This window comes from Porites lutea, chromosome 7, assembly GCF_958299795.1.
Source record: "Porites lutea chromosome 7, jaPorLute2.1, whole genome shotgun sequence".
NCBI lineage: Eukaryota > Metazoa > Cnidaria > Anthozoa > Scleractinia > Poritidae > Porites > Porites lutea.
The window spans coordinates 9,719,300-9,734,533 of NC_133207.1; the positions used below are offsets into that span (position 1 = coordinate 9,719,300).

At 39.1% G+C, this 15,234-nt stretch overlaps 2 protein-coding genes across 2 annotated transcripts in view; one reads left to right on the forward strand and one right to left on the reverse strand.

Moving 5' to 3' along the window:
• LOC140943972 (chitin deacetylase 8-like) overlaps nt 1-2,525 on the reverse strand; it is a 3,370-nt gene extending 845 nt beyond the window's left edge. Inside the window, exons 1-2 of the mRNA XM_073393082.1 lie at nt 1,826-2,525; nt 1-69 (exon numbers count right to left, since the gene is read on the reverse strand). The exon at nt 1-69 is cut by the window's left edge and continues 845 nt beyond it. Coding sequence (XP_073249183.1) covers nt 1-69; nt 1,826-2,100 — 344 coding nt within the window. The 5' untranslated portion in view covers nt 2,101-2,525. The remainder of the gene's footprint in view (nt 70-1,825) is intronic.
• Nucleotides 2,526-2,558: 33 nt separating this feature from the next.
• LOC140943953 (leucine-rich repeat serine/threonine-protein kinase 2-like) overlaps nt 2,559-15,234 on the forward strand; it is a 32,321-nt gene continuing 19,645 nt past the window's right edge. Inside the window, exons 1-4 of the mRNA XM_073393060.1 lie at nt 2,559-2,717; nt 8,183-8,590; nt 13,991-14,375; nt 14,545-15,181. Of these exons, the coding sequence (XP_073249161.1) occupies nt 8,191-8,590; nt 13,991-14,375; nt 14,545-15,181 (1,422 nt within the window). The 5' untranslated portion in view covers nt 2,559-2,717; nt 8,183-8,190. The remainder of the gene's footprint in view (nt 2,718-8,182; nt 8,591-13,990; nt 14,376-14,544; nt 15,182-15,234) is intronic.

Sequence of the window (15,234 nt, forward strand, 5' to 3'; positions counted from 1 at the left end):
ATGTTCTCGGTAAACATAAGGAATGGTGCTCGAAATCCTCTAATGGCTCCATAAGGGATATTCCCAAATCTATCCAAGATAAAAAAAAAGAAACGTTTAAATTAGCAAAGGCTATTAAAGGCACCTGCTTCATCAAGAAAGAAAAGATAAAGTATAAAGAAAAAAGGAACTTATAACAACAAGCTGTAATCGTTCTGAGACAATTACAACTGGCTCGCAATTAAAACAAAACTACGAGGTAAGGTATTCTTGTGTGTTTTTCTTTTTCTTTTTCTTTTTTTTACTGTTTTGTATTAATTGATTCCCACTCAAGAAGGCCGCACCCAAAATTTTAAATTTGGACAAAAATAATGTGTGAGAATAGAACTGTGCCAAAGTTTCATAGTAAAAGAATAAAACAGCACCGCTTAATACGGACACCCCCTTATTACGAACGGTTTGCTTGGTCCTTTCGTTTGAGTAGGTGTCTGCACACATCAGCAGAAAATCCGAGAACACTTATTCCAATACAAAGTGTTCACTTTAAATTCCGGATTCAGAATCTCCGGACACGCGACAAAAACGGGGCGTTTTCATTTTGCATTCACGCATTTGCTTGTGAACGGTAGCCTGCGAATACAGCTGTCTCTCCTCGCTTCGCTTCTCGCCCCGCTCCTCTCCTCGGGTGTTTTGCAAGAAAGACGTCTGTGCCTCAGCGATAGAAATTCCATACTGGTGACGTAAAATCTCTCCGGAGGTAGCCGTACACTTGTGTCGAGTATTCCGCAACATTGCTCTGATTCCGATCTTATGAAGTACTCAATCATAAACGCTTTCTTCTAAATCTTTGATCAGATCGTTAAAAACTCTTCATCGGGCGGATTGTTTTACTGAGTAATAAACATAGATCAATCTACAACTGTAGCATTGAAAGTACAGGGGCACTCAACGACGGTTTCCCCCTAATCCCCTACATACATTGAAAACACCTTTAGGCTATCCCGAGTACTTTTAACTCTCTAGAAATGCATTCTTAACCCGGGGGGGGGGGGGGTACTTCCTTATATGAGTCATGTAGGTATGTGCCGCCCTTCCTCGTTTTTTGGTCTGAAAACTGGTATCGATTTTGCCCATTTTGATCTGGAGACGGGTATGGTTTTCGAGGGAACTACAGTATGAACTTATTTATCATTTCAATTCCAAATGAGTAAGAAAGAAAGCGAAATATGCGAATTCGAAATGGATTTGAAGAATATTTTTATTTGCGCTCTAATCTAATTAAGTAATGATGACATAATTTCTGCCTAAAGATTTGCCAGGTCTGAAAATAGGTATGGAATTTAAGGGTCTAGTCAGAAAACGGGTGTGGAAAATGAAATTTTTTTGGTCTGAAATCAGGTCAGGATTTGGGGAACCGGGCGGCACACCCCCACGAAGAATTCCCAGGAGTACCCCCTTCCCCCCCCCCCCCTCCACGGGATTCTAAGGCTGTATCTTTTCGGTCATCCTACTGTATAAGAGTGAAGAAAAATTTCTGACTAGGGCTTCAGTATTATTTCAGATGCAATTTAAAGAGTTACGAAAGTAAGAATTCAGTGTGATTCCTCTCTCCAAAGCATTTTCGAATCCGACAATTTTAGGTTTCCTTTTTCTACGAAAAATAGCTTAACCTGGGGAGTGATGTACGAAAAATAAAACTCGTGGCGAATTTATTGACTAAGGTTCGAAAAGTGTACAGCTATAGAAAATTCCAGGCAATTTTACAGATTTCACAGAAAACAGTCGTAGTAACACCACCATGAGTCAGACACAGTTTTATTACAACAGCTCGTAATCATTCCCTTACCGATGCAAAATCTCTTTCTGGCCATCTATTTCATTCTTCCATGTGGTGTAATTGGCTTGTTCCCAGTATGTTGTTGGCTCCTGATGCGTGATAGTGTGGTCCGCTATCTCATAGCCTCTGGAATACGCACTTTCCACCAGGAAGTAATCAGTATAGTTGTGAGATACAAACAGCGTTCCCACGGCAGGGCAGCCATTGGGATTACTCACGCCGTCAAAAAGCTCGTTATAGAGATCATAGTATTGCTTTTCTAGATCATCGTCGAATGTAACCATGATGATTTGAGGAGTTTTGTCAGGAGTCAACCCCCCAGGAGGTTTACGATCATCGCTGCAGCGACAGTTCGGTGGAAGACACTTTGCAGGATCACAAGGTTCAGCGGGATGAAACTGCGCTCGAACGCAGGAAATGAACAAAATGAATCCCAAACAGGAAAAAACAAGGATCCATAACCTTTATAAAAAGCAATGAACTACAGCAGCAACTATAGCAAGCTTCTGACTTCTCCAATTGCAAGTTCTCGGAATCTTTATCTTCACACTGATTGTTACTTCCGGCGCACCGTTCAAAGTCCTGGACCACGCGATTTTTGAGTTTACCGTCTGTGGGATGTGAGCTTGCTCGTGGGAAATAAACTTGGAACCAGTGTGTCAAAAGAAAAATTTCCCACTGATATCCAGGGGCAGTTCCTGTTATAAATACGCGCAAGAACCCGTAGCCCCAGATTTTTTTTTGCATCAAGTCACGTGAAGATCAAGGGTCACGCATTCCCAACATCCGATGTGTCTTGGTCATGTGATCGAATCCTTCGTGGAATCGTCGAACAGGATGTGCTATTCTTCGACGTTTTCCTGTGAATTCTGCTCACTTTGATTTGTTTACAGTGGCAAAGGTATGTCAACTCTATAATTTTTCGTTTTGTTCACAAATTCTTTATCTACAGGTTGGAATTGCTTATGGGTCATGTCTTTATTCATGAGCTTGTGGGGCAGGGGATTTTGTGCCATGCGATCCAACTGGATACAATATCCATACCCCGTGAAATTGTCATCACTGATTTTAGTGGTGTCACGTCAGGATTTTATGTGTCTTATCACAGCTGAAAAAGTCGGTACTTCTGTGCGGCTTAAGACAGTAGTATTTTACAAAGCATGGGAGTATATTAGCGGAAATGCCGTGTTTACTCAAGTGAAAAAACAGTCTTAAGATAGCTCAAATATTAATACAAAACATTGCTTCCCCGCACTTGCTCAGACGAACCATCTTTTGTCTGTGGAAAGACTTTGATCCCTTCTAATATCCCCCTATTTTTCCCAAGGGAACCGCAAATTTTTTGCACAACTTTTATACGGTCTTAAAAGTTTATGGTTTTGCCTGTTTTTCTAGAAAACCCCTCTGCGTTCTGTCGTTTGGTCATTTCAATAATAAGGGCAGGGAGGAACTATAAGACTTTACAATATGGTTCCGTATTCTGTAACAGAAGTGGCTTGGCGGGTCGCTAGTCAAGACGAGTGTTCTAAAAACCAGAGTGATTTTACTTCAACAGTGAAACAGATAGTAACAACTAGTACAAAACTGAGCTACAAATAAGCAAAAGAAGACAATTGAATTAGTCCATTATGGTGCGTAGTATTCTACTATATATATTGTACCTATTTCACGGGTTATGTAAAATCACTCTATGACATAAGACATATAAGTGTAAGACAGACCTAAGAAACCTATTTTCAGTATAAGTTTTTAAGAACAAGTAAGGGATATTTTTAGTGGCTTGGTGGCTCGTTGGCTTGTCAGTTGAGCTTTATAGTGTCTTAATTAATAGGGAGAAAGGTGAATATTTTAGTGGCTCGGTGGCTTAGTCGCTCATCAGTCAAGGTTAGAGGGAGATTAAGATATTGATGTTTTACTGGGTCGGTTCAAGACTCATCAGTGACTGGCGAGCTGCAGAGACACCCCAACGAATATACAGCATGTATACCTAGAGAATTGGCCCTGTATTCTGTAGTTATGCCAAGGCTAGTTCATTATTAGTTTTGCATCAATGAGTCCTTCCATCTGACATCATCAAAATTATTAATTCCCACATTGTAGTAGCTTATTCTGCAAAGCTACTGATGCTCTTGCTGAATGGTTGGAATTTCAAAGCACTATTTGATCAATTTATTTCCAATCCATTGGCCATGATGTCACAGTGATCTTCGTCTTTGTAAAAGTTCAATCAGATAGCTCTCTGCTCTGATTAAAAGAGATTAACATATTCACATTCCAATGCTAACACTCACTTCTGCTCATCTGCATTGTTTTCCTCGATCATAATAATAAACAGCAAGCTTAATTTACCCCTCTCTTTAGAAGTGTAGGTGTGGAAAATTGGATACACATGTATTTTGGATTTTGCCCTTGTATAGTCAGAAAACCTTTTACTAATTCATGGAAAATTCTTTAATCTATTTTCTCCTGTCCCTTTACTACTATACCTGTTATAGCCAACAAGCGGGCTTGCCATTCAGTGGCATTCATTTGACAGGCTATTAGAGTCATGCATACAAACATCAAGTGTCTAAGCCAGCTTCAGTGTAGGTATGACAAGGACTAAGATCCTTCTCTATTGACTGAACAATTTTCATTTCCAACTCAGAAACTACAGGAAACTGCAAAAGTGAAATTTTTTCCATGCGGGAGGAAAAATGATAGCTGAATGGAGAGCTGAGCATGCTTAACTTAGTGGCATGGCAAGCTTGAGTGACATGTATGATCTGGGCTCTCATAGATTACATATATATGTGACCCTCCACGGGAAAACGTACACTAACGACCTTCCATTAAACGTTAGAAAACTAACGGATACTTAACGGATTGCTAACGGCTCTGAAGTCATTCTAACGCTTTGTACTAACGTTCTAACGCTCGGCCCTGGCCTTCTAACGGTTTGTCTTAACGCTCTAACGGGTTGTCCTAACGGTCCAACGGTCCGCTCTAACGCTCCAACGGTTTACGTTAACGTTCTAACGGTTTATACTAAAGTTCTAGTGACTGATCACCACTAAAGTCTTAATTCTATAAAATGAATGATGTATAATAATGAAATAACACATGAACTGCTGAAATTGAATCAGAATGAAATGAATCGAATCGGTCACGTATTATCTCTTGCCTTTTAGCGAAGTCTTTAGTTAAACGGTCGATCAAAGAAAGAAAGCGTGGTTTTGCAACGGCTAAAACTGATAATAACATTCAATCAGGACTTCCAAGGGGTAGAATCGACAAGTGACATGACTCAATTCTCCCAAAACATCGACAAAAATACTCAGAATAAGCAAAATAGTTTGCGACAGTTACGATTGTGACAATTCACTTTCCATTCCTCTTTGTTTTCTACGTGACATTGGCAATTGTCCCTAACGAAACAAGCCGAAAAACGGAGTCGTAATCAAGCGAAAAAGCCACACCAGACCACCATCAATAAACAACTGCGGCCGACAGTCAAAAGCGTCTCTTGTTGAGAATCCGCTAACCAACTACAGCGAATGTCTGGCAGGTTATCTCAATCCATCTTAGTTATCCTATTCCAAAAATGCATCAGTGGACCTTTGAGTTTGGTGGAAAATTAAAATAATATTAGTCGCCCCTCGCTCACTGACATTCGAACTAAATAACTTTATGCAAATTTTTGTTGAAATTTGATCCACCGGGAATGAAGAGCAGCGGAAGTGTTGCGTGACGACCCAAAGACGACGAATTTCCGAACGACCGTCATTTCTTTAGAACTACTTGTAGAAGTAATAAATAATTAGGAAATGCGTTCGAAATTCAAGGAAGAGAAGGGGGTCGGGAATGACATATGTTTATACCGCTTCTCAAAATAGCATTACAATATTCTCTTTCAAAATGGATGGTTTATTTACAGATTGTTTAGTTATAGTTTCTTTTAAAAACTGTAACTAATGCTATTGTAGTCTAATGCTCTGACAAGGGTATAGCGCGTCCGGCGAAGCAGGGCAATTTATTTTGCGAGAGTCTTTTATGCAAATTTAATACTTTTGCGGCTTTTTGCTGCTGGGTCTGTAGCGCTTGATAGAGGAGTTACAGTATTTTACTTCCAAACAAGAACAAGAGGAAAAGATGGCTCAAATGCTCTTTACTAATCTAGAAAAAAGGAAAAAAAATCTAGAAGCGCCGCTAGCACCGGCACCACAGCTAGGAATCGAACTGGGAAGCGAGGATTCGCAAATTAAATACATAACCAGTGCGCCACGAAAGTATGATATTTTTACAAGGAGAGTGACAGCACAATCATGTCACTTGAAAATGAGGCAAGCTTCTGGCGTGAAAACGAGGTAGAAAGGAAAATGCCCCCAATCTCGCCGGCAACTACCCGTCGCACCAGTCACACATAATCCAACTCTATTTTTTTCTCTTCAAAATAACTTTTTCCAGCACGGGCACGCGGCTGTGTATCGATCACACAACGTTTATCTAAATTTATTGTCAAAAAAAAACTATTTATCTCCGGTTGATTGACACTTCATGTTCACATGCTTTATGCAAATTTATTTGATAACTTGATGAACTGAAGCCAGCATATCAAAGTATTCGAACCGCTTTATGGGTTAACTTAAGGAACGGAATTATGCAGTGGGGGGCGTTGAAGAGAATATGGTAGGAAGCCGTTCGAACAGCTTGGGTGATAATTCTCCATTCAAAAAATTTGTTCATTTGCTGTTTCAATCGACTTGGTGCGCCTTGTAGAACCGGTTTTCATCAATTTTTCTAACGGATGACTAACAGATAGCTAACGTTTTAGCCCGTTTAACGGAAGGTCGTTAGTGTACGTTTTCCCGTGGAGGGTCACATATATATATTGAGCGTACATTGTCTACACTTTTATGCTTTGTGTTGAGATAAGGTAGTACTGAACATGAGCTGATGTGGGAGATTAAGGGGTTTTCATTTACTCCTTTTGTCTGACAAATTTCATTTGAATTTTTGTTTTCCAGATCCCCCCAAAAAAGTTAATTTAAAAAAAACAGAACTTTGCACTAATATGGCAGCATATATGGATGAATTCTTTTTTCTCAAGCATAGTGGACAGTATCTTAACCAGGGCTTCTGATAGGTCGCAGAAGAAAAAGTCAAATTTCGTGGGATTTTTAGGGACAAATTCGCTGAAAAATTGGCCGATTTCGCAGGAATTTTGTGGGATTTTTTAGGGCAAACTTCACCAAAAAGCAATCGGTAAAAAACAGCCGATTTTGTGGTTATTTTCAAGGCAAATTTTGCTAGAAATTGATCGATTTTGCACTGATCAGACCAGCATTTTTAACGTTTTTCTAACAGAGGCCATCATTTGCTCTATCAACAACAATACATTCCAGAAATGAACCAATGGCAATTAAAGCCTTTAACATCATGGCTAGTGCCCAGTTTTTCGCAACATAATCTACGCGTGGTAGTTTTGGAACGTTTTTTGCACGTTTCAGTGACGAAGTTCCAAGATAAATTTGCAAGTTTACAGCAAGTAAATAGCGACAATAGCTGAAATAAGTTTCAAATATGTTGTACAAACAAGTGTTTAATATGATTTCTACCGAATTTCGCGGTATTTTTCGTGTTTTTGTGAATTTAGGGGGACTTCGTAGATTTACCTGAATTTCACGGCTCTGTGACCACGTGAAATATCAGAAGCCATATGCATGCTTAACTGAGTGCTCCTATCAGAACTAAGTGAGCCTAGCTTTGGTATGGAAACTGTTTCTTACTGTACTGTAGCTGCTTTATTAGGTTCTAATAGAACACGGATAAAACAGATATATATATACAGAAATAAGTGATAGTCGTTCTTTCTTAAAATCCAGTTTGCAACAACTTGGTTCTGATTTTATCCAAAGAAGTTATCACAAGTTTACATGTATAATATTTTTATTAGTTTTATTGTTTTTAAAGGAAACCAGTTACATTAAATTTTGTATTTTGTAAATACAGTAAGTGAATATTCAGGAACATCCATTCAATTGACATAAAATTTTTATTCTGGAATAAGTGTATTAATATATTATTGAAAACATTCTGCACAGGTAAGCAGAATTACTTGGCAAAAAATTTGGTGGTTTTAAAAACAATGAAGGAAATGGCACACATTGCTAGCTGGTGGCAAATCAACAGCATTTGATCACATATGGTAAAGCAGTTAACATAAAAAGGTTGAGAAAAAAACTGGCATACTTTCAGAATGTTTAAAATCTGGCATCACATGTACCCTACTTGCCTCCAACTTATGACAGTAGGTTTTACAGAGGTTTAAACATTTTTTTTTTTGCTGATGCAATTGCTATGTTTGTTTAATTTGTATTTCTTTAGTTGTAAAGATGACTTCTAATCCATCCTCACCGACTGGTTATCTACACACCCTCTGTCGTCAGGGTAATATTGCTACAATTCAATCCTACCTTAATGGAATAGAGGATAACAGCAAGTTGGAAGAGCGTGTTGGTTTCCTTGGTTACACTCCACTTCATGAGGCAACCAACCTGGGTCAAACCAAAGTTGTCAGGTTGTTACTCCTATATGGTGCAAATGCGAATGCCAAGGCCAATGGTTTCTACACACCTCTTCATATTGCAGCATCAATGGACAATGTAGATTGTGTGGTTGAGCTTTTGAACCATAATGCTGATATAACTAGTAAAGATGAGTTTGGGAAGACAGCTTACGAAACAGCCATTATACACAAATGCAAAAAGTCGGCAAGAATTCTTAAAAGTGAAGGTTAGTAAAGTTAATATAATCTTAAATGTTACAAGCCTAGCCACATGTAACGCATAAAATGATTATTTTAATGAAGGGTGATAATCCGGCAGCGTGGCCAAGTGGTTAGAGCACTGGACCTGAAATTCAGAGGTCTGAGTTCAAGTCTCTCTTGCTCTACTAGCTGGATTTGTTCTTGGTGGTCCCAAGTTCAACTCCTCGACAATGCTTAAATAATATTACAGGGTTCTCAATAGATTTTTAAGTAGGAGGTGATCACTGATAAAGTAGGAGGCTCTTCAGCAAAGCCAGAGGTGTCAAAACAAAGCAAAGAAAAGCGACCTAAACACAAAGTAAGCGGCTATAAATCCCAAAGTAAGCGGCGATCAATCGCCGGGTGCCGCCTTCTATTGAGAACCCTGATATTATACATTGTGTAAATAGCCAGCTAGTTTACTCCGGTCAGTTGGGGTCCTTAAACCCTGTTAAAATTGATTTACATCGTTAGATTATTTGTTTCAGGCATTTGCCCAGCCCCTGCACTAGCTTTAGTGCTATAAATAATGCTGAGGATATTAAAATTTAACAGAATTATTATTATTATTATTATTATCCGGTGCGTATGGGACATCTTGGGCTCATAAATCCATCTGATAGTGCGGATGCAGAGTATTCAGTGTCTATTAGGGTAAGCGCTCCACTTGTAAGCAAAATAGAGGCGCAATCCCATGAGACATGGCTGCTGAAGAGAACGCACGTGCACAATAGAGGCGCAATCCCATGAGACATGGCTGCTAAAGAGAACGCATGTGCTTTAGAACTCTCCGCGAAATCTGGCTTGAGACAACCAAGCCAAGGATATAAGTATTTGTCCATCACAAAAATTGGGCATAGCTCTAAGTTTAAATGGTTAGGAGATTTTGAAGAGCTGAAATTGTTTGTAGACGGCTATTTGAAAATCTCAGGAACGTGGAGCTACACGATGAACAATGGCGGCTTTCATACGATGAAAGCCAAAGGTGCCTCCATAAGCTTTTATTCTGGGATGAAAACACTCAATGTACAAGGGTCTAAATCCGAAATTATCGGCCAGAAGCTACTACAATTTGCAAGTACTGTTAGCAAGGAACAAAGCCATTTTGCAGCATCAAATATTCAAACCAATTTCGTAAGTGACGATGACCACGAACAACAAGAAGGTGTTGAAGAACATGAGACTTTGACTTCGGACGAAATTACCAAGGACTTGAATGCTCATACCAAATGTTCCAAGGTCATAGAAGCCGCAATTCACGAGTTCAGACTCGAGGTTGGCAAACTGCGTTTCGGAATTTGCTGAACTTTCAAATCTTTCAACAGTAAGAAGATCGGATGAAACCAGACTTCACGATGAAAACAGGGACATTACTTCATCAGATTCTAGTTTTACCCTGAACAAGACTCACTGCGGTGTTGATCACCGTTTAGTGTGTTCCCTTCGAGTCGACAAGGCTACAGGCCTAGATGGTATTTCTGCAAGGCTTTTAAAAGAAGCTTGCCCTGAAATCGTGCCTTCTCTCACCCATAATGACAATTAACCTATCCATTAGGTGTGGGTATTTTCCAGACGAGTGGAAAATTTCCAAAGTATTACTTTTATATAAGGAGGATATTAAGTCTGATCCTAACAACTATAGACCTATATCTATTCTACCAGTTGTCAGTGAAATAATTGAAAAGGTTATTTTCAAACAACTTTATGAGTACCTAACTCACAATAATTTGATGACAGTTTCTCAGCATGGTTTCAGACCGATGCATTATACTTCAACTGCCTTGCTTGAAGCTACTAACAACTGGTACTTAAATATTGATGATGGCCTAATTAACAGTGTACTCTTTCTGGATCTAAAGAAGGCCTTTGATACGGTTGACCACAGCATATTGTTAAAAAAAACTGCAACTTTAATGGTCTCGACCCGCATGCAGTTCAGTGGTTCAAATCATACCTATCAAATCGCTTTCAGAGTACTTATGTAAATGGAACCCTATCAGACTATCTTCCTGTGAGTTGTGGGGTCCCACAAGGTTCTGTACTTGGACCCTTGTTGTTCCTTATTTATATAAATGACCTACAAGAATGCGAGCTGTCATCATCTGCAGTCATGTATGCTGATGACACCTTGCTTACCCTTTCCGCTTATGACCCCACAACTCTTGAAGAAAAGTTAAACAAAGACTTGGATGAGGTTCAAAAGTGGCTGAAATCCAATAGACTCACATTTAATGTCAAAAATACAAAATATATGATAATTGGAAGCCACTACCCACTAAGGCATTTAAATGGTGTCTTAAACGTCACCGTTAATAGTCAACAATTGACTCGGGTGACTAATTATAGATATCTGGGAATAGAGGTTGACGAGGCATTGGGGTGGCAATGCCATGTAGATACCATCTGTAAAAAGGTATCTGCAGGTATAGGGGCCTTAAAATGTATTTGTTCCCTGGTGCCTCACCAAACCCTACTGAAAATGTTTGATGCTTTAGTCGCTCCTTATTTTGATTATTGCTCCAAAGTCTGGGGATGTATGGGAAAAGGCCTGTGTGACAGACTCCAGAGATTACAAAATAGGGCTGGGAGAATTATAACATTTAGTGATTATAATACAAGATCTGCGGATATCCTCCAAGACTTGAGATGGGATACCCTTGACCAAAGACACTCTAAACATCTCGCAATAACTGTTTTTAAATCTCTAAATAACCTTTACCCTGAGAGTTTAAAGAACATGTTTAAACCAACCTCCCGGGTTCATTCTTACAATGTGCGAGGTGACTCAAACAACATTTTTGTACCAAGGCCCCCCACTGAAGCTGCTAACCGGGCTTTTAGCTATAGGGGAGCTGTCATGTGGAATGGCCTAGAAAATGTGCTTAAAGATGAGATAAATCTCAACTCTTTCAAGTCTGCCTTGTCTTTGTCTTAAACCAGGGATTGCCTTGAGGGAGTTGAGATAGAATTTATTTTAGTCATATAATTTACCTTTAAGGATGATTGATTTTTGTGTACATAATTAATTATAGGATGGATTTTCTTAATATATAGATATTTTTTAGCATTAGTATAGTTTCTCTGAAAATTTTGTTATCTAAACGGCTCACTGGAAGAGCATTTTTAGTGAAGTGATACCGTTGTAAATAAAGCTTGATTGATTGATTTGATTGATTGAGACCCCAGAAGAAGGCAAGGTACAACAACTGGTATACACCACCCGGAAAGAAAAGGATGATGGGCTGAAGGAAGAGCTTGAGGAGGTGAAGGCCATGTTGCCAGACAAGACACAGAGAGCCGTGGACCTGGCCTGTGAAAAAGGCGCATCCAACTGGCTTACAGTTATTCCTCTCAAAGACATGGATTTTGATCTCAACAAGCAGGAATTTCGTGATGCTGTGAGGCTTCTATATGATTGACCGATACGCGATAATCCGTCAGTATGCGTTTGTGAGAGCAAGTTTACAGTAGATCATGCGATGATCTGCCAGCATGGAGGTTTAGTTATTCAGCACCACAATGAAATATGCGATCTATGGGCCGAGCTGCTTGACATGGTTTGTTGCGATGTGCAAGTGGAACCCGCCTTACAACCTATGACAGGCGAAGAGCTTGCCAGGGGGACTAACTGAGCCCCTGATGCACGCCTTGACATCCACTGTAGTGGTTTCTGAGAGCGACAGAGGGCTGCATTTTTCGATATAAGGGTGTGTCATCCCAATGTGGACTCGTTTAGAGATCTTAGCCCCAAGCAAATCTACAGGATTCATGAAAATGAAAAGAAGCGAGAATACAACTCTCGCATCTCAGAAATAGAGCAAGGCACATTCACCCCACTGGTATTTACAACGACGGGAGGGATGGCTGACGAATGCCTGAGATACCACTCAAGATTAGCCGAGCTATTATCTGCAAAAAAGCAAGAGAGCTACGCCACAACAATTTCATGGGTCAGCGCGAAAGTGTCCTTTGCAATTTTGCGGAGTGTGCTCCTATGCTAAGGGGATTGAGAACCCTGAGAAGGAGGAACTTAGATGTAAAGGACAGGGATCTAGAAATAGAGAAGGGTCAAGCAGGACTTCCCTAGACTCAACAGCTATAGATGCTTTATGAATTGTCTTTATTTTATCCTATTTTTTTTAAACAGTTGAAAGAAACTTTTGACTTTTAGAGGCTGACAGCTTTTTTTTTAATTGAAATGAAATGTTTTTAATTCGAATAAATTTTTCTTAGTTAAATTAACTCTTTCTAAGCTAAATTAAGTGCTTTTTAAATAGACAGGAATTGTAAATAGTGTTTTGAATGAATAGTTTTTTTCTTTTTTTAAGTGAATTAATTGTAAATAGGATTTTAATAGTTAGCATTGTTGTCAATAAAATTTTTTCATTAAAAAATTATTATTATTATTATTACCACGTCATATTATGTAATTTCCAGTCATTATTTTACTTCATATATTATTATTATTATTATTATTTATTATTGATTCACAAGTAGTAACGGCGAAGACGGCAAGAATCCGCAATGATTCGCACGAAGGCAAACATTGATCCGCTACTATCAGCAAGAATCCGCAATGATTCGTAAGAAGGCAAACATTGATCCGCTACTATCAGCAAGAATCCGCAATGATTCGCAAGAAGGCTAAAAATGATCCGCTATGATCAGCAAGCAAAGCTACAATGCAAAGCAACACTAGCAAAAGGGCACACAAGGAGCCCTGCAATTCCCCGCGGGCCGCCCCGTAGGTCACATACTGAAGTGGGAGAAGACTGCTGGCCAACTCACTCGAGTTTAACTTTGCCTAAATGATATTTAGCCACATTATTATTATTATTATTATTTATTATTATTATTATTATTATTATTATTATCATAACTAAATTATTATTATTGTTATTATTATTATAGATCTGTTGATAGTGATATGTTGGAACATCTCCTTAGGGACACCTCTATTCAGGGGAAAGGGACACTACTTCTGGGTCCCAAAACCCAGGTTTAACCTTCATTCAGGAGATATCTTGGCACTGAAAAAGTGACTGACCACAAAAAGGGTTGATATCTGTAAGTTTACACTAATCACAATTATGCAAGCTTTCACAAACTCACTTAAGTCAATGTAATGCACTTGTGTGAATTCAACACATAATGTCGGAGAAATAAGCTAATGATGATTTTTTTGTGTTGACTTTGTTGGTTAATTATTAACACACCCCAACCCTACCTCTATTCAGGGGACACCTACATATATGTACATATTCAAGGGACAATTGCATCAGTCCCAAGGGTGTCCCCTGAATAGAGGTTCCACTGTAGTCTTACTTGACAGGGTTAAGAAGAAATAGTAATTGACAAATGTTAAACTTTTTTTTCTTTTTCTCCAGAGATCAAGAAGGCAGCCAGAGAAAATAATCCAGATCTAAAGGACATGTTAGCATCCATTTCAGATGAAACTGTTCTTCCAACGTGCTTGAAGGAAGCCCTGCTGGAAGCTTCAAGGGGTGGACACATGGATGCTATCTGTGCACTAATAATTACTGGTGGAAGACGTTCTCTGCAACTCAGAGACTGCATCAGTGAAGCTGTGAAGTTTCACTGTTATGAGGCTGCTGCCCTTTTGTTGGCCTGCTATGCAGCCAAGCACGACAAGAAACTGCTTCTAAGATACTTGATGAGCGAGGAGATGAGCAGACAAGAAGAGGAACAAGTGATTAAAGAACATTGTCAACCAAATCGTGGACTACCACGTGATGTCCTGGATAAATTAAGGTAAATCTCTCTAATTTTAGAGTTGGATAAAAATTAATAATACAGTGAGTTTAATTTGTCAGTTATTCAGGGATATCTTGCTAAATTTTGACAGAAATAGACTGTTTCGGTTGTCTGCTTAATTTTTCTAAACCTTTATTTTTTTCTAAACCTTATGCCTTTTTTTAAGATCATTTATTGTTGACAAAGAATCCTTTAACATCGCCGTTCCCATTGGGCTGGCTTTGCAGCAAAGGAAAAACGAAGCCGCCGGAATTATTCTTCGGAATACAAACTGCAATCAACGACAGAAACAGGTCAATTGGCCGAAACTTGTCCTGGAAGAAATAGATCCTTTATGGTTAGAAAGCATAAAATGGGTGGAAAAACTGTTTCTAGCTTCCAATTTACTAGCAAGTGTTCCAAGTAACATTCACGTTTTGGACAAACTATGCTGTCTGGACTTGAGAAGAAATCAGCTCAAATCGATTCCTTCCCGTCTACTGCAGATGCCGAGTTTGCGAGATCTCAGACTCTCTGAAAATAAACTCACTGAATTGCCGAGGAACTGCAAATGGAGTCCTTCTCTCAAGTCAGTTTATTTGAGTGATAACTCCTTAGAAACGCTCCCGAAAAGCATGGCAACAGCAAAGTTAACAATTCTTTACCTTGCACGGAATAATTTGTACGAGGTGCCTCAATGCATATGGAAGATAACCACTCTTCAATCGTTGGATCTGTCTGGCAATCCAAGGTTAACACAACTTCCATCTCAAATGGGAAGGCTTATAAATATTGAAATGCTCAGGCTGGAAAATTTAGAACAGGTAGGTGGTGCACACAAAATGGGAATTTGTTGGAAAAGGGAATGTTTAAAACT